Source organism: Theropithecus gelada, chromosome 18 (genome assembly GCF_003255815.1).
Source record: "Theropithecus gelada isolate Dixy chromosome 18, Tgel_1.0, whole genome shotgun sequence".
Taxonomy (NCBI): Eukaryota; Metazoa; Chordata; class Mammalia; order Primates; family Cercopithecidae; genus Theropithecus; species Theropithecus gelada.
In genome coordinates this window covers 36,983,731-37,003,749 of record NC_037686.1, presented here as the reverse complement: position 1 = coordinate 37,003,749, position 20,019 = coordinate 36,983,731, and the positions used below count along the sequence as shown (strand labels likewise).

Genomic DNA, 20,019 nt, shown 5'->3' with positions numbered 1-20,019 from the left:
GCTTATTTGTTGTGGAGATGGGCCTATTCCATCCTCAAGAGGGAGATTTGGAACTATCCTGATAAAGGAATTAAGAAAAAGAAATCTCTCAAGCCCTAAAGGTGGTTTGTGAATTTGCATTTACTATGCAGGAGTCATTCCTAGACCTAAAAATGTATAGAGCACAGTCATGTATCATACTAACATTTTAGACACAGGAAAATATGATGCTGTAATAATCTAGTAATAAACACAGACATTAGAGATACAGTACAAAACATCAATAACCCCAGGTCTCAAGTGAGCAGAATTACAGGGGAAGTTTTAAGAAGCTCATCTTTAGGCCATTTTACCAAAAGGATTGAAGAGAGAGAAAAAAAAAAAAAACAGGATGAAAAACTGAAGATGTAAAGACAGTGGGAGGATTCCCAGAATAAGTAAATCTTTGGGGTCTCAAGGGATCACAGACATCATCTACTCCTACTCCCTTGTTGCTAAGGGCATCATTCAAAGTTAATTCAACCAGTTGGCCTCACTTTGTTTATATTTCTGTTCTGAAAAAATTGAGTTTAAATCAGATTTTGAAATACGGCATCATATTTGAATATACTAGCAGGGATGACTTATACTGATTTCCTTGATCAAGTGGAAACAATTTTCTGCATAAGAATAACCACCTCCCCGCCAATACCCACCTGTCGTCTCTCAGTTTTCTCACACGTGACCTTCTGCACATTAGGTTTGTTTTAAGTCAGGCCCACCTGCACACAGCCCTCAGATGGTCAGAACGTCTTGGAATTAAAAAACAAAATATTCACTGAGGTCTAGAGATTTAGTATCCCAAGAGAACTTATTAAGACTTCAGAATATTCCACGGAAATGCCAGACTTTCTGGAAAACACCTGGAGAACTTCTTTCTCCAGGACCAAATGCCAATACTGGTTAAAAAAAAAAATCAACTAAAAACACTATCAAGGCAAGCAGTGTAAAAAATGTATACTTGTGGGAGGAAACTGTTGATTTCATGTAAGAAGAGTAAAAGTGTCCGTTTGGGCTTCAGTGTGAGGTGCATGTATGCACGTGGGCAAATATTTTTGTTAAAAATGCCCTGTTATTGTCACACGTTTGGTAAGAAAAATAATTAAATGGGTTTCCTGAGGAATTATGAGAAAAGATACACGTTGTGTGCAGTTATCCTAAAAATAGCAAGAAAGATACTGTTACGAGCGGAACCACTTTTTTTTTGGAGGGTGAACATTATTCCTATTACAAATATTCACATATAGGCTTGTAGAAGAAGAAAAAGACAAACGAGGAGTCCAAATCCTACTCTTTTATTAATACTAGGAAAGCTCAGTGTGGGTTAACTAGAACAGAGCTTGTCAAACAATCTGTGATGAAGGACCAGATGTTTTGTCCTTAATCCATGTTTTCTGTATGGAAACTTTGGTAAAATACTATAAAGACAAATCAGTAGGAAAACAATCACATGCTTGGGTATCACAAAAATGTCAAATTGCTATAAAAGTTTCTAAATGTATCCCATGGTGGACCAGCGACACACACTCAACAGGCCAGCAGTGGCTTGGAGCCCACAGTCTGCATAGCATGGGGTCAGAGAGCAAAGATCCACGGCACAGGTGATACAAGGCAAGCTAGAAAAAAGGCTTAGAGAGTAAAGGCATGTGTTTACTAAGCGATCGTCTGAGCAGGCAAACTCTTGGGATCAAGCCTGCCCCGGAAGACAGTGAACGCTGCATCGGGGCCGCCTAATGCATTATCTCTTCAGGGCAGCATTGTGAAGCTGGATCTTTTTGGATTATCTTTTAGACCCAGAGAGAATGTCTAGCTAAGCAGGCAGAGAAGACCATAAGCCCAAATGCTGTCACTCACTTGTTTACTATCCTGGGCAAGTCTCAGTTGTTGAATGGAAAGAACAGGGAATGACCACAGGTGTGGGCTTTACAGAATCCATGCTAACTTATACTTCTTGTGCCCAGACTGCAGGTTCACTGTGAAAAGGGAAGAGTAAGAGAGAGAACCGGGTTTTGTGGGGAATGGGTTCTGCGGGCATGAGAAGCACATGGCACGTTCCTGGGACAGGAATTGCTTTTTGAATGTGACGCCTTGGCCTCCTCTTCTCTTCCAGACTTCCTCCTTACTGGAGTCTTTAATCTAGAAAATGAGGAGGCTGACTTAGATTTTGGAGAGCTTCTGAAAATACCAACATCCAGACCCCACCCAGACCAATTCAATCCACACTACAGGGGTTAGGACTGGATTCCCGTATTTTTCAAACTGCCCTGATAATTCCTGTCTGCAGCCAAGGCTGGGGATGGCAGCTTTTCGTGGTCTCTAGTGTCTCATTCCATTTTAAAATAGGGGTGTGGGGATGTGGGAGGGTGTAAGGAAGCAGCAGCTGCAGTATTTCCTTACACACTGCTTTGCTTTGGGATGGCTCTTTCCTAAACAGCAAAGTAAATATTATGTGGTGAAGTCAAAACAAGCAACCTGTATCCTCACTGCTGGCCCAGCCTACCTCTGTCTCATATCAAGTTTCCTCCTCTGTGGGAGGGACAAACACCACTGTGGTTCTCCCTTTGAGAGTTTGGGGAAGGACAGGAACAAGAACAATAAGAAAGTATTTGCCAAGGTAGAAGGATTCAAAATGCTATGCAGCAATTCCCTCTATTACTCAGATGAAGAAATTGTTTTTTCATGGACCTTGTCAAAGATCAAGGAAACTCAACACAATCTTCGAAAATGAAGGTGCAGCCACTTGTCCTGCACTTACCAGTGGTCACACTGGTCTGTGTTCACTGTAGAGATAAATCTAATTCAAGATGGCATAGCATAAGTGGTTAAGAATACAGATGTTGGAGCCAGATTACCAGAGTTCAAATCTCACTTCTGGCACATACAGGCTTGGTGGCCTTAACTTCTCTGTGCCTGTGTGCTGACTTGTAAAATGGGGATAATGTTCCTATTGATTTCACAAAGTGTTGTGAGGATTAAATGACAAAATACATGTAAAGTTCAAAGAACAGCTTCTGGCATGTATATACGCTCAGTAAGTCCTTGGCATATGTGTACTGAGCCAAAAGCAGGGTGAACATGCATTACCACAAACTCCAGTTGAGAGTCTAATGAGGCTCAGTGCCCTGGAAAATCCAGAGCTTCAATTTTACTCCTTTTTTTCTTTCTTTCTTCTTTTGAGACGGAGTCTTGCTCTGTCACCAGGCTGGAGTGCAGTAGCACGTTCTTGGCTCACTGCAACCTCTGCCTCTTGGGTTCAAGCTATTCTTCTGCTTCAGCCTCCCGAGTAGCTGGGACTACAGGCATGCACCACCAGGCTGAGCTAGTTTTTGTATTTTTAGTAGAGACGAAGTTTCACCATGTTGGCTAGGATGGTCTCGATCTCTTTACCTCATGATCCCCCCACCTCGGCCTCCCAAAGTGTTGGTATTACAGTTGAGAGCCACCGCACCCTGCCCAATTTTACTCTTTCTAAGTGTTGATGCTGACCTTGTAGACAGCTGATGTCCATTTAGAGTTGAGTCAGATAGTGGTGGTTTTGTTCTGAAAAACATGATCAACCCTAGAAGAACAAGCAACCTGGGAACTCAGACATTCCCTTCTACAAAATAAAAGAGCTGTCGGAGACTCTAACTCCCCACTTGCCTCCCATTTCCCAGTGTAGGAATGCCCAAATGTAGCAATCCAATACACAGACCCTCGTTGAAACGTCAGCTGCTGTCACAGCCCCTGCCCTGCTTCAGCCTTCCTTTTCTGTTGAGAGATAAGCACAGCCAGGATTTCTCTCTATGCAGAAACTCCACAGTCACACCTTCCTAAAAAGTAGCTTCTCCTCACAGAATACTTGGGGATTTTGCGTTAAAACTTCTAGGTGAGGACCCATAGAACCCAGGATTGTTCTGCAGATGGTTGTGTCCTCTGATGATCTCCAAGTAGGACTAATTGTGGGGGCTAAGGAAAGTGGAGTAAAGGTTCATTTGAGGAGGACTGAGCCTTCCTCCTCTGAACACTTAATCATTCTTACTCTAAGAATGAACACTGCACTTCTCGTGGGCCCTCATTTTGGTTAACAGCATCCCAAATTCTCCAGCTACTGAGCAGCTGCTGGTCCACTAATTCTGCCACCAAACTTTTTGGCATTCATCTCCTCTGTGATACCCCCACGGTCCTCAGTCCACCTTCATTCCCCACTACTCCTCGTATGGATGAACAGCACAGGCTGAGTGCTGGATGCCCTCTTGGTTTCATCACGCCTTCTACCCACTGAGGAACCTTCGTCCATCACGGTTCTGACTCTTCTCTGCCCTCAAACCTTCAGTGCCTGCCATTGTCTTAGGATGGATTCCAAAAATCCAAATTCTGTTTCCTGATTCAGACAAATCAACTAAAACATGATATATTAAAAATGATCAGAAAAGTCTGAATATGGACTGGGTATTTGAAAACATCTAAAAATTACTGGTAATTTTGATAGATGTGATAATGGCATTCTGATTGTTCTTAAAAAGCCCTTATTTGTTAGATAAGTTAATTAAATTATTTATCAGTGAAATAACATAATGACTGGGATTTGTTTTAAAGTATAGCCCCAAATAATTAAAATTAAAAACCAAAGTAGATGAGAGTATAGACAAGTTTGGAAAATGGTAACAATTGTGACAGCTCTTCCAGTGGCATGCTGGGGAGCAGAGCTGACTGTCAAAGACTTTGCCAACAGGTGGCTAAACCACTGATAGCTTAAAATTGGTCATGATGGAGGTATTTACACAACAGAACTTACCAAATGCTACAAATGTGGGCTTTGTTAGCAGCATACCATTGAAACTGGGTAACAGGTACATGGGTTTATTATACTATTATGCTAACTTTTGTGTAAGTTTGAAAACTTAAATAGTTAATTTTTAAGTCCAATTTATTTTTTGGACTTTAAAAAAAAAACTATTATTTCATTTTCAAGACGTTTAAGACCTGAAATTTGGCCCTATTTTAATTTGCATATAATTTCCCACCATGGTCTCCTCTGAGGCTCTGCAATTAAATCACTCCAAGCCTTCACACATACCCAAGCACCGCATTGTGGTCTCAGCCTTCATCCACACTTCACCTGCTCTGGAACAAGTCCACCGCCTCACTTTCTTCTCACCCACCCTGGCAGGTACAACAAGACCTCTGCTGGGAAGACTTCCCTGCTTGTTCCATAGACATATAATTTCTTCTACATCTGAATTTTTAATTAATTTATTCTGCACTTCTCTAGTAGAAGAAAACAATACCTCACTGTGCATTTCAGGCATACAAGGCTACCTTCACATGCATTGTCTCATCGATGCCCATACTCTCTGTGAAATAAGCTGCACAACTCCTTTGCTTAATAAAGTAAATCAAGATGAAAGACATTAGGTAACTTCATTAGGGTCACAAAGCTAACACTGGTGGCAGAACATTCCAGAACTGTCAACATCTGGGGAAGGGTCTGTGCATAGCTGGGAGCTCCACAGAAAGGTCTTCCATGGATGCCTGTTGAATGAAATAGCAACTGAGTGACTGAAAGTTCTGTTTTCTCTGCACTAAAACATGTTTTCCTGTGTGTTCTGGTTTACTGTCTTCTCACCTTCCACCACAGTGTGCCCTTGACCATAGTAGCAACTGACATTTTAGAAACTCATTAAAAATAGCCACCCTTCATAGGTAGCTACTACACTTGCCCCGCACTTGAAATAATACTCCATTTTTCCTAAAGGAAGTATCCTATTCTCTGAGACAACAGAGGTTTTATGTAGCAGGTGAGGACCCAATCCTTTAGTCTGTGCTTTCCTCTGTTGGGGGCGTTCTTTGTCACATCACTGTTCTGACACGGTGGCTGGGCATGCAGGACATGCATCTGAATTTGGTGCCCATGCTATGGCTATCTCCTTACCACATCCCCCACCTCGTAAGCATGTGCACAAGTATGTGGGCATCACCCACGGGCACTTTACTGCGAAGTTTAAGCAGCCTGCACATTCTTGTAGGAACTGAGAAATAAAAGTAAATAAATAAATAAATGCCAAGAAGCCTTGGATGCTCTTTGTATCCTGGATGAAGGCACTGGATCCCAGCATTTGCCTTGGATTGCTCCTGGAGATCTCAGCCTGCAAAAGGAATGGGATGTCCAGCAAGAGGGGACTAGTAAATGAATGACGGTACTAACAACTAGTGCAAGCATGGCTAGCTGCTAGATTTTCCAGTGTTGTGGAAAGCATGCAAACCAACAAAAAATAAGGTAACAAAAAAGCATATAAAATATGACCATTTAAAAAAAATAGATGTGTGTGCCTATGTAGAACAAAGATTGGAAGACTATACGCCAAAACGTCATTGTGTATGTTTCAGAGGTGAAATAATAGGGTATTTTCTTTCTTATGGTTTTCTGTATATTCCAAATTTCTACAACAGACACTTACAACTTTTATATTAGAGGAAAAAACGAATAAAAGAAAAATGCAGAGGAAAGCATATAGTTATTGGGCTTTTACTAAAGAGAATTAAATGTCAGCTCTTTTTCCTCTTAGGAATGGAGGGGACTGGTCCGACAAAAAGAAGTGAGGGTTCTCATTTCCAATAATGCACAGGCTTAGAAAGGAGGGTACTCAAGTGTGTCTGTTGCTTCAAAAGGCAAGAACAGGATGTTAGAAAGTAAAAGGAGATGTGTTTGGAGGTAGAAGAGTCAGGGTGGGTTAGGTGTGAATTTGAGAAGCTTTTCCATCTGTGCCTTTAAAACTTGCTGAGAATAGTACCCGCCTACCAGCACCAGGCCTGACTCTAGCAGAAGCTCTACCCTGTGGCCCAGAGGCCGGGCTCACCAGTCTCTGGGGAGACCGCCCCCCACTAAAACATAATACCTTAGAAAAACGGGCTTTCAGGCTCATCTTGAAAAGTTATGTGTTTATTTCCAGGAATGAGCATGGCATTTTTAGTAACCAATAACCATGAGGAGAAAGGCAGCTACTCACTTCCTTACCTTCCTCTTCTCCATCTGGATGCGGAGAGAAGACAGAGACAAATGAACAGAAAAGCCAGCCAGCTCAATACAGACTCGACTCTACACACATTCAAAATCATCGAAGATTTTGTAACTATCTTCCTTAAGAGTCTAAAGCAGGAACAAGCATCAAGAAAAACAAACAGAAAACCTCTACATTCAAGTGGTAAGTGGGCACTATGCAAAAGCTGAGAGGACAGATAGTTATCCCTGGGAGGGGTCCTCAGGGAGTCCCCTCCTGCCAGTCAATGATGGGTCCTGGAGGGGAACACACCCATGAATTATGGTGTGGGACTCAGTTTCATCTAAAACCCAAACAGAGAAGGGGAAACATAACAACAGAAGCCAGCAGTTTGGTGCAGTGGGGCTGGAGGGGGCAGTGCAAAGCCTGTGGACAGCTTTCTGTTTCTGTTTTAAAAAGCACCCAAAAGGGTGGTGTTGACCAGAGACACATCTGAACCTTTCACTAGAGAATTAACTTTGATCTGGGCATTACACCCTGGCCACAAGTTTCCCAGGACTTCCTGGCCTCAAGAACAGGCATCCTGAGGAGTGAAAAATATGTATTTATGCTTCTAGCCTCAGGGGGATGACACACAAATGGAATAACATGGAAGGGCTGAACAGAACCAGAGGAGCGAGCCATCTGCACTGGAAGCTGTGGGGCTGGCTGTGGGGGAGCCTGGGAGCTGCCTTTCTAGGATCATGCTCTCAAATGTTATGCACGAACCTTAAATATATCTAAATTCTCTTTCACTGGAAAGTTCGCTCTATTAGTTTAAATCTAATATCTAAAAGTGTAGGTCAACAAACATGGACAGAACGTGTTCAGCTCAGAAGGAAACCATGCCAAAACCACGCACACACACACAACTCCGATAAACTCAGTCTCTACCGGGTGTCCTTTTCAAGCAGTAAAATGGCACCACACAATTTTCTTTAATGTTATACATTTTCAGATTAAAACAAAATAATTAGCTGGCATTGCCACCATGTATGAGCGTAGGTGCAGAGGTGAGTGGGGTAGGTGGTAAATGTGGATTTTCTTTTGTTTTTGTTTCACATTCCCTTAGCCAAACTGGAAGTTTGCGTAAACATGTGAATAAGTAAGTAATTAACAGTTTTCGATGGTTGACAAAAAAGGCTTACTGGCCACGTCTGTCTAAAAACTCACTACTTTCCAGACAGGAGGATCAACAAGACGAGATGACAACACCCCACACTGGTGTGTGAATCCATCTTTGATTCCCACCAATGAAGCCCTTGATTCTGTGAATTCTCTTCCTCCGGCCTCCCACTGTCGCCTGTTCCTAGCTCTCTGTGTGATCTGGGGCCACTGTGCATCAGGACTGGGTCCTCAGGTTCCTCAGCAGTGAGAGGGTACACACAGGATGTGGCTCACCTGGGAGAAGGGTAGGGAGGATGCAGTGGGCTCCTGGATGTGAAACACCTTTAAAGAAGAAAATGTTCCCAAATATATGAAACTCCTGCAATTAGAAAAGTATTTGCTGACCCCTGGAAGTTCACTGCCATTAGCTATAATGTATTTTCCCACAAAGGTACAGCACTGAGACCTTGAGGCAGGCACTGAGCTGAAGGGTGACAGGAAGTTTCATTTTGCAAGGGGGACAGGGCAAGGGCCAAGTCCCCTAATGATCACCTTTGGATTTATCTTTCTTTATGTATATGTTCTACCTATACTGGGCTCTGTGTGAGCAAACAAGGGCTTTTGTATAGCTGGGATTTGTATGTGTCTTGGTATTTATATGTTTGTGTATAGACTCCTTTTCCAGAGACAGGGAGGATGATGTCCATCTTCACCCCTGCAAAAAAGTCTCCAGAAAGCCCTTGCCTACACCCTCACACAGTTTGCCCATAGTAACCTCCAAACACCACTCTGGCCAGAGATAACAGCGGCCCATTTCCTGACCAAGATCAGCCAACCTCAACTGTGTGCCTCTGCAGGAGTCTGAGATTAACTTGGCTGTCAGGCCTTGACTGTGAGGCATTTGCCGCAAAGATTACAGAAATGTGAGTGTCCTGTCCAAAAAGAGAGAAATACAGGGGAGAACCCCAACCCCATCCCACCCTCTGCCGCCTTTGGTTTAACCCTTTCCTAAGCTGAATCCCCAACACTTAACATTCCAAGCATCTTGATCTCTATATATTTTTCCACTATACAATATTAGGAATGAAAGAGCCAAAAGAGGTGGTTTTGTCCATGCTGGAATGAGAGGAGCTGGAGGAGGAGAGAAAGCTACCAGGTCATTCTCACAGTTAGCATTTCGAGGGAAAGAAGCTAGAAATCCAAGGTTGGGATTTCTGTCCTGGCCCCAAGGGTGCTTGTTGACCACCAAACTGTGGAGCATTTCACTCTTCCAAACTTCATAAGAGCATCAGTGGAACTTACCTGTGGCTGAAATCCTTTGAGGTCACTGGCTGCAAGGTCACTGGCTGTGAGGAGCTAGAAAAAAACAAAGAAATTTTCTCAGTGACACTTTTCAGTTTGCATACCGTATCCCCATGACAATTGACCAGCAATGGACTTACCATAGCCTGGATGAGAGCTACAGAAGTGGGATTGCAGAAGACAAATGTGAGATTTCTGGACCGGGAATCTAGGCTCAGGGGCCTTCCCACCTTGTGCTCCATCTCTGACTTCACCACCTCTCTCTTGCTGCTCTCTCTAAATTATTTCTATGTGCTATCAGTTCTTCAGAGGCTCTTAAATTAGGAACCATGGGCTATGGATGGAGTTCATCAGGTCCATGGCTCCCTGAAATTGTAAGTATGTGTGAATCTATAGATGTATATATTTCCTTAGAGAGAGGGGCCCTGGCTTTCTTCCTGCTATCAAAGCGGTCTGTGATACAAGACTTACTGCTTCAGAAACAAAGGTCCATCTCCTCTAAGAGGGTTTTCCCCTCCCTCCCTTCCTTCCTTCCTTCCTTCCTTCCCTCCCTCCCTCCCTCCCTCTCTTTCTTAGATGGAGTTTCACTCTTGTTGCCCAGGCTGGAGTGCAGTGGCATGATCTCAGCTCACGGCAACCTCTGCCTCCCAGGTTCAAGCGATTCTCCTGCCTCAGCCTCCCAAGTAGCTGGGATTACAGGTGCCCGCAACCATGCCCAGCTAATTTTTGTATTTTTAGTAGAGACGGGGTTTCTCCATGTTGGTCAGGTTGGTCTCGAACTCTCGACCTCAGGTGATATGCCTGCCCTGGCTTCCCAAAGTGTTGGGATTACAGGCATGAGCCACTGTGCCTGACCGTTTTTTCTTTATTAAAACAAACAAAAAAATGAGCTCAGTAAAAATGACCCTCTCCTCTTCACAGCTACATGTGACTCAGTTTCCCTTTGTCATAGGCTGCCAATGATTTTATACACTATTTAGGTTTTTATCATTTATGCTTCAAACAATCATACACAGCATGAAAGAGTAAGAGTCAGTTATATGGACTTTCTGCACCGCTGTGTTTAATCAATATTAAAGACTAAAGTTAAGGTTTTAAATATTTTTGCATCCTTTCCAGGGTTTTGCACCAAAAAAGTTAAATAAAAATATAGGATTAATTAGTAAAATAATCGCATTCTTATAATACATGCTGGGAAAGTGTAAGATAAAGAGAAAAAGGGCAGATGCTTATTTTGATTCAAGGAGGGTGACTGCTAACTTTGTTAGGCCTGGAGAGCATTTGTGAAAAATAGAAAAGACTTCATGTTTGCTGTAACAATGTTTTGTTTGGGTCAAGAAAGAGAAGAAGTCATGCTGAGCCCCAGGGTCTCCAGCCTTCGGAAAAGCTCAACTGGATTTTTTAGCTTCCTTAAATGACTGCCATAAATGGTGCTGAAGTGATGTTGAAGCTAGGATCCAGCAGAAGAGAGGTGGAGAAGGTAAACACTTTGCTGTTCCCCAACCCCACATTCCCCATCCTGCAGGCTAGATTCCCCCATGTGGAAGGTGTCTTGGTGGCAGGCAGCACCATCCTGGTGGAGAGCTGGTTTGACCCCTCCGATTGTAATGAAACAGCCAAGCCACAACCCATTAGGCCACATGCTAGGAATTAAGGGTGAAATGTAATGATAGACTTAGTCCCTGCCTTCAAGGAACCTATAGTTTGGTGGAAGAATCAGACATGCAGACACGTGTACATCAGTGGGAGCAGAGTGTAGTCGAGTGTGAGCATCAGACTGGGGAAATGAAGCAAGAGCAGTCAGGGTGGGCTTGTTGAAATAAGATGGAGCTTGCATTTGGCCTTTAATTCACTGGAAAGGTGGTAGGGCAAGGCACTTCAGGTGCGAGCAGGTGCAAGAGCAAAGATGTGAAAAAGGAAATGGCCAATCCTAACACACCTCCATTTGCATCTGTTAAGTGCCAGCCATAGCTTACCTTAAGGAGAAAGGTAGGGAATTAGGATACACTGAGGATCACCTGGGTGGCTGGCATTCTGGGTGCTGCTTTATGTAATTTTTCATTTTTAATATTATTCAGTATCTCCTCTTTTCTGATGGGAAAATTGAGACTTATGGAAGCTAAGTAACATTTTCTAGGTTTCACAGCCAGTACATGTATTTGGGATTTAAATCCCCAACTATATTTTCCCAAAGCTCATGCTTTTTCTTCTATAATAAAATGCCTCTGAATTATAGCACACCGGAGACCATTTGTTGAGATGTGGCACAGGAAAAAAGCTGAGTGCCAGAATATTAGTCAAATGAGCCACAGAAAGTAACATAAAACATGCATCTCCACAAACGACCCTTAACTAACTCTTCCTTGCAGAAATGCTTGTATTTAATTGATAATGACCATTTACTCATCTGAGTTTATCAGTAAACCTTTACCTTTAGCTTGAGCTGGGCACAACATTGGGATGGAGCTGGAAAGGAGGGAAAATAAAAGGCTGGGATGAGGTACGGGCATGAGAGTGACCTGTGCAGGAACACGCCCACCAACATGTGTTAGCATATTAGATTCAGAGCTCGAATTCTTCAGACCCTGGGCATGCAGAAGGCAGAGATCTTCCTAGTTTTGTTTCATGCTGTTGCATGTATTTTTACTCGTCTATTTTTCACCTAACAAGAACATGCCCAACAAGACCCTGTCTAAAAAGACTATGGCTTCTATCTTATGTAAATTTTGCATATCTCAACGTGTTGAGAAGAGTCTGGACATACAATTAGTCACTAAATAACCTGTTTGCCGAATGACTTAAAAGGAAAGTGGAAATATTATCAGCCCAGAGGTGAGGACCAGAATACCTAAATTGCTGAGCCTAGAGAACAGAAGTGTGAGAGGCAGGCTAAAGATACCTTCCAAGCCAACAAAAGGAAACAGCACTCAGTGCCTAGCACATTTGCTGTGTGAAGCAGGCACTCAAATAATTGAATGAGTTAATCAACTCAGGCACTGGGGACAAGCTCTTCTCCAGCCGCTACAGGTTTTACTAGAAGAATATTGGGTGCTGCTTCAGTGTAGAAATTGGAGGTTAAATTTAAGGAAGAACAGTATAAAAGGGAAAGAAGCTGAATGGTGAATAAATCCATCACCCCTTGCTCTGGTTGAAACAGTAAAATGTTAAATGGTCCCATCCTAGTTCAGATGTGTTAGCACATCTGATGATGTGTGGGAGGATGCAGGGATATAATGTCAGGGATGGAACTCAAATAACTTCTATCTGGATTCCTTTACTTGGGAGATTCGGAAAGTTTAACTCACAAACTAGCATGCATTGAAGGTGTTATCTGACCTGGGAAACAACCAGAGGCAAGGTTTGTGACATCTCCTCACAATGAGTCCTGAAAACGGTATGTACAACAGTGTGTCTTTCCTCACCATTACGCCATGACCCCTTGCTTTTCTGGCTTTTCTGGCCTTCTGCCTTTTTGGTCTTTCTGAGTTCTAACCACGCTCTAACCAAATGTATGGACTGTTGGGTCAAACATAGGCCCTGCATCTTGAGCACTCCCCTTTTCAAAGCAGATTACTTCCCGTAAGTCTACAAATTCCACACCAAGGGATGGAGAAACAGCTGAACGTCAGGCACTAATATATGGTGCTCAAGTGTGGATTAGAAATAAAGGAAAAGATCACAGACCACCTACATCAGGATATTGCAGAAGAGTTTCATTCTTAGTGTCAGGGTCTTGGGGAGGCAGTTGGAGGCCCCTGGAGAAGAGGAGAAAATCAGTGTGTCCCCAGTGGGCTCAGGAGCCACCTCTGCTGGGAAACTGGGGTGAGAAAACGTGTAGACAAAGGGCTCATACTGTGCCTGTCTCTCTACCTTCACTCAGAGTGGCTCTGCTTTTCCCTGGTTCTTGTATGTGACTTCAGTTGAAAACCAGTGTTTGGTACTAAAACATACCTTAAAACTCCAGACTAAGTCCTTATTTTGCAGAAGAAGCTGATAAGTGACATTTTCAAGATCACACTGCTAATTAACAATGGGATTGGTTGAGTCTGCTAACCCGAGCACCTCTGCAGAAACCTCCACTAGAGATTATATCTGTCCAGTCCATCACTGACAACCAGACATAACCGGCTGCTGATTTCTACCCTAAAGCTGGGATAGATTTACTCAGAAATCCAGGGGAAATTGAAGCATGGGGAGGAAGTATACATGTCCCTCCTCAAAGTCACTGCCTTGAAAAGTGCACGTCCCAGACCCTTCTCTACTGCCTCCCCTGCTTGAACCCTATCTCCACTCCATCCCATTGGGAAACAGTTCACTGCTCATGGTAGCCTTGCTGTGTCGGGGGTTGGGGGGGATCCAAGACAGGGAGGCAGAGAGGGAGGAAAATGAAATCTGCCATGGCCCTAGGGACTCCAATCAGGCTGAAGTTAATGAAAAGGATCCTGTCTTTTCCCAGAATGGCTAAATGTCTGCACCGCTCCCAGCTAGAGGGTCGACAGGGTGTGCGGGGTGGAGAGGGCGGACAGAATTACATTTAAAAGGCAAAGGAAGGAGAAAATTCTTTCATCTCTCTGGTGGAGCCCGGCAGTGTTCCTGGGGCCCTGCTCAGAACAATCTCATTCCTGACACATCTTGCTGCTCTCTGGAACAGTCCACATTCAAAATATTAGGAGGATGACCCTGCCTTCCATTTTTGAGAAGCTGCAGTTTCTTTCTTGGCATAAATTCATGTTGCTTTCTTATTTTCTCTCTCTTTCTCTGAGCTTGAGGGGAGGGCTGGAGAACAAGGAGAATTGAAGGGAGATGAAGGATGCTGTGGGGCCCTAAGGAGGCGAGAGTGGAAATCCCTTCAGCTTCCTAAGCAGTGACATTCTGCTCCCTTGTCTTTTTCAAACTGTTCTCTGAATGGGATTCTCTCTTTGCATCCCACCCAAAATTACCCATGGTACAGCTGCATCCAGCATTCCCTTGTGACCTCTGCAAGTCTAAAGCTGTCCCTTTAAACAGCTGCCCTGCTCCCTACAAACGTCTATAGCTTCTAAACTTTCACACAGGATGGGAGGAGGTGACTCCATTTTTTCCTCTCTGTCCTCCTGCCCCAGCAACAACCGTCATGTCCCCTCTCCTGGCCCTTTATCAAAAATGCATACTCCATCTGGATAGAGTGGGGCCTCACGTATCTGCACCAATTGCTCTGGCTGAATGCAGATGCTTGCATCGGGAAGGGGGACACTGACACAAAAAGGCAGGGTGTGGGTCATGCTGAACATCTGGCCAGAAGGATCTTATGCAGCTGGACAAGCTGAAGACTGGTGGCCCTGGGGATACTCCAAGTCATTTGCTCTTCCCAGATATCTCCTTTCTTATGGGCCAAAGCAAAGGATGCTGGCACATGAATAGATAGATGGATTGATGCATAGGTAGCTAGGTAGGTAGGTAAAGAAACAGAGTGAAGCTGGCCTTGAGGACAGCAAATGACCCATTTTCAAATTTACCCTCAAATGTACCATCCTTGCATTTAGTAAGCCTTCTACTTCACCTCTACTCTTTTCAATCTGCCTTCATTTCTATTTCCAATGTAGGAAATGAAACTTTTTTCTCCCTCTTTATTTTGTAAAGTGTTACTCACTTCTTACTTTGGCTCTAGAATGGAAGTTGAACTCAGGCCCACCCCAACCCTTCAACCCATAAAAAAAGTTCAAAACAGCCTACGGGTAAGGAAAATTGTTCCAGCAAGCTGAGGCAAACATCTAATCATATGTGTGCTGGGGGCTGCTTGAGATGAACTAGCCCCACACTCTCCATTGTAAAAGGCAACTGAAGCACGGAAAGAAAAAGTGACTTACCCAGTGGAAAATCAGAAACAAAAAATCTAACTGTATGTATGCAACCCAAAGAAAGTTTCTAATATCCAGCCATACTGGGTACTGGGGATTCTGAAACAGGCAGGAAGAATTGTCAAATATGTCGGGGGTCAAGACAGAGAAAAGGAAAGGGGTCTACGGAGGGCTTCTACCAAGCAAAACGTTCTGAAATGACCAACCATGAAAGAGACCACAAATCCATTGGGATCACAGAAGGAAATCTGGAAACTGGAAAATAAGGTAGGTAAAATGGAACCAATAGGTTGCCACTCTTTCCAAGGATAAGTGAAACACTGTCATACAAAAGAGCACTGGACTCGGAGGGGAAAAAAAAAAAGACTTGAGTCATAGCCCTGGTTCTGCAGCAACTCAATATGGGATCTGTCATGGGATCATTTGCCTATGCAGGTCTCATTTTACCACCTATGAAATGAATGCCATTTTCCCTTTGGCTCTACCCTGCCAGCACCCTAAAGCATCCCTGTCACCTCAAAGCTGAAGAAAAGACGGAAGGACACTATCTCCTCTGTCCCTTCAAAATACACACCTCCAAGAACTTGTTTACACTTTGTGGAAGAATTTCTATTAATAATCAGAGGGTCAGAGGGGAGGACAATGAGACAGTCTTGTACTATGGATCTGTTATTGGCTTACAAATAGGAATTTGGACAGATGGCCACTCAGACTGCTACGTGAGTTCCCCATTCCAGTGAGGCTGAAGTCAAATCCACACCCTAACTAATAGTAAACAATCTTCCAATTCAAAAGGCATTAGTTCTAATGGCCAAGGCATTGGGGTGGGGGTGGCAGTGGATGGGTAGTGTAGAGACCGAGGGGCTGGTTTCCTACCAGCCTAAGAAGCAAGTTATATACTCAAAATTGCCATCCTAGCTGAACTGTGTCCTTTTGCTAAATGCTCTCAGCCTCATGAAATTTTAAAGGTTAAACCTGAAATCACTGACACCCACAGTCTTAATTTTAGGCTCCCTTCCTAAAGAGCAACAAGGATGACTAATAATAACTTTCCACATAACTCCAAGCAAGCCTGGTCTTGATTGCTTATATTTTTCTTTTATTGCTTCTTTAAATGACGGGGTTCTAATATTTACAGGTGAGATCTTTAACAAAATCCCCCAGATATGGAGCCAAAAGAGCTTTTATATATATTTTTAAAGACTCCATGTGTAATCTTGGCACATACAACCCATGCTCTTACAGTGGGGTGTACATTTGCTTGCTGTCCAAGTCATAGCTATTTCAACTTCTGGGTGGAAATGTCTTTTATCCTCCACCTTTCAGATTGGAGCAATAACTAGAGACCACATGAAAGACGAGACCTCCGAATGCCCTGATCTAGACTCACTAAGATGATGAGTCTTGTTTTATGTTGAACTTAATAAACCCAAAGAAACTTATTTGAACTTAATGAACCTACAGAAGTTTGTTCCACCCTTTTAAAACTTGACATAGAATTTTTTTTTTTAGATTCAAGAAAACTGGATTTTATGTGGGGCATCTTCTGTGGCTATGGGTGAGAAGTTTACATAGAGTAAATCTGGTAGAAACTGGTGACATGGACGTTAATATCAGCATTTATTAATCATTTCAGTCAAAAGTGGCTCAAGAGACTAAAGTAGCCTCTGGGGTTCATTCAGGATTAGCAGGTGATAGAATGTATTTGAGCCTGGCTTGGCTAACTCATGCTCTTTTTCACTGCATCATAATATCTTATGAGCTTCTGGCTGTCTTGGGTATGTATGCTATTGGGAGCTCTATCAGGTTGTCCATGATGTGTCTAACATTCTGAATTGAATGATGAATAAGAAATTCACTTTGAGAGGCTGAGGCGGGCAGATCATGAAGTCAGGAGATCAAGACCATCCTGGCTAACACGGTGAAACCCCATTTCTACTAAAAATAAAACAATAAAAAAAAATTAGCCGGGCATAGTGGCAGGTGCTTGTAGTGCCAGCTACTTGGGAGGCTGAGACAGGAGAATGGTGTGAATCTGGGAGGCGGAGCTTGCAGTGAGCCGAGATCATGCCACTGCACTCCAGCCTGGGTGACAGAGCAAGACTCTGTCTCAAAAAAAAAAAAAAAGAAAAAGAAAAAAAAGAAATCCACAAGACAGTGGTTTTCAAACTATACCCTAAGAAGCCCTGGATTTCACAGAAGGGCCTTGGGGATTGCGAGGTGAGTGAGAGGCACTGAGGTGGGAGTTCCAGGCTCTTAACCCCTCTTTATTCAGAATAACATAACTTTTAGTGGTATATTATATTGGACTTCCATGTTAAGGCCTATTTAAATTAAAGCTTTGTAAAAAAGAAATTTGGCAAATCCATATTTTAACAGAGAAGGATACTACATACATGAGCAAGCCATTCTCAGTGTTAACAGAACTTACCTGGGGAAAGAGAATTAAGCAGCTTATCTCTTTAAAGATGTTAAGATAGTCTTCTCCTACTGGGAGTGGATTGAACACATGACCAGACCTCATTTTAAGACCACACTGCCTTTAATATGTGCATGAGTTACTCATGGGGAGAATGCCTTCCCTTCCTTTCTTTACACCTTTTTTTTTTTTTTTTTGAGATGAAGTTTCACTCTTGTCACCCAGGCTGGAGTGCAGTGGCACGGTCTTGGCTCACTGCAACCTCCGCCTCCAGGGTTCAAGTGATTCTCATGCCTCAGCCTCCCAAGTAGCTGGGATTACAGGCACGTGCCAACACGCCTGGCTAATTTTACATTTTTAGTAGAGATGGGGTTTTGCCGTGTTGGCCAGGCTGGTCTTGAACTCCTGACCTCAGGTGATCTGCCCACCTTGACCTCCCAAAGTGCTGGGATTACAGGCATGAGTCACCCTGCCTGGCCAACCTTTCTGTATACTTTTTGCAGGCAGTATGCCTGCTCTCTTCATCTGAAGTTCTGCAAGCTACACACTTTGGAAAGAACAACTAATGTAAGAAGAGGAAAGAGCTAAAGATATGTTGCTTCTCAGGAGCACAATCTGGGTTGTAGGTCCTTTCCTTCCAACAAAATTAAGAAATCACATTGCAAGCATCTGTGGGCTGTTTCCAAAGTCCGTAAAAAGCCAATAAAGGAGAATTCCCTCCTTGAACGTATGCCAAGCAAAGCTGGGTGCTGAGGGAATATCCACCCTCGCCTCCCTCTTCTCATCATTTACAGAATTTCTGCTTAGAACTGACCAGATGATCTGCTCACTTGGCCCAAGATAAGTATCAAAGCTTTCTAATTCATCCCCTTGGTGAATCCCAGGAAACTGATTTAACCCCCTGGGCTCACTCAGTGGCAGAGAATGGGAAAGTCAGAAGGTGCTTGTTTCAGAGAGTATCTGAGCACCAAAGTCAAAAGCTCTGCTCCTCAGCTTAGTGGAGCCAATTTGGCAGAGAATCTGGGTCCCTGGGCCAAAACTGGAGCAATTAATCGTGATTACAGGTGGATATCTGAAAGGGATAAAGCCAGGCAGGACTCAATGAACTGAACCTTGTAGTTGCAGGTAGCCATAACTTCTATAATTGTAAACGTTGCAGGTAAAATAGGAGAATCTTCTCCAGAAAGCCCACCTTGAACTCTTGGCTATTATAATATGAAAAGTCACTATGATTTTTCAGGATCTTCATTTTTCCTGTTCTTCTGTCAGGACCTACTTTAGCCTGTTCTTGTACCAGGTAAGTGCTTTACCTTCATTATCCATCTTAAACTTCACACTGTCAGTGCAAGACAGTATTATTTTCTCCATTTACTGCTTAAATAACTCACCTGAGGTTATGACAGCAAAAAGTGGCAGAACTGGAATTTGAACATAGCTCTGAATCATGGAAAGTCCAGTTCTCTGTCTTAGCTATCCATGATCCCCTCGGGAATCCCTTCATGAAAGGTTGCTATCTCCCTCCCTACTCTGCCAGGGAGGCAGCCTGGTCCCCAGGGACATTGGTACCACTGCCAGCCACGCCTCAGGTGACTCACCATGCAGGTAAAAGTCAGACTTTCCATTAGCCCTATGCAGCCCCACGACATAGGCATCTAAGGTATTGTCTCTGCCATCTTGATCTTCCCTTCAAATTTTTCTGAACTCAAGCTGACTTTGTTCAAAGGAGTTTCATTCCTAAATCTGGGTGACCAAAGGATTTTATACTGTACACTGCTATGAACATTGTTAATTATCAATGAAAACTGTGCAATCAATTTGCAAGTCCTTCCACAGATGGCCCTGCTCTTGCATTAGTGTTACTGGCATTGCAAATGCTAGGATTTGGTCCTGTCACTCCTTAGCACTGGGAACTCTTTGAGGACTGAGACAGCTGGCTGTTTTCAAAATGATTCTTCACCATTGAAGATACTCTGCAGAATCTGCCACAGCTTCTAAAGATGCTCTCAGTGCATTAGGCAAACAAAACATCCTTGGAAAACAGGACTAGATTCTTCTCATAACAACTTCCAAGGAAGTCTGGATCCTTGGCATGTATCTTCTCTCCCTAAGCAAGTTTACCCTCTGTCCCATCCCCCTCCTTCCCTCATCCTTCTTTCCTTCCTTCTTTCCTCCTTCCCTCTCTTCCTTCCTTCCTCCCTCCGTTTTTTCCTTCCTTCCTTCCTTCCCTCCGTCCTTCCCTCCTTCCTTCCTTCCTTCCTTCCTTCCTTCCTTCCTTCCTTCCTTCCTTCCTTCCTTCCTTCCTTCCTTCCTTCCTTCC

The 20,019-nt window shown here is 43.4% G+C and overlaps 1 protein-coding gene across 2 annotated transcripts in view; it reads right to left on the bottom strand.

The window, feature by feature from the left end:
• SETBP1 (SET binding protein 1) overlaps window positions 1-20,019 on the bottom strand; it is a 377,283-nt gene that overhangs the window by 178,932 nt on the left and 178,332 nt on the right. For both annotated transcript variants that reach the window (XM_025365654.1, XM_025365653.1), the window contains exon 3: window positions 9,447-9,500. In XM_025365654.1, coding sequence (XP_025221439.1) covers window positions 9,447-9,500 — 54 coding nt within the window. The remainder of the gene's footprint in view (window positions 1-9,446; window positions 9,501-20,019) is intronic.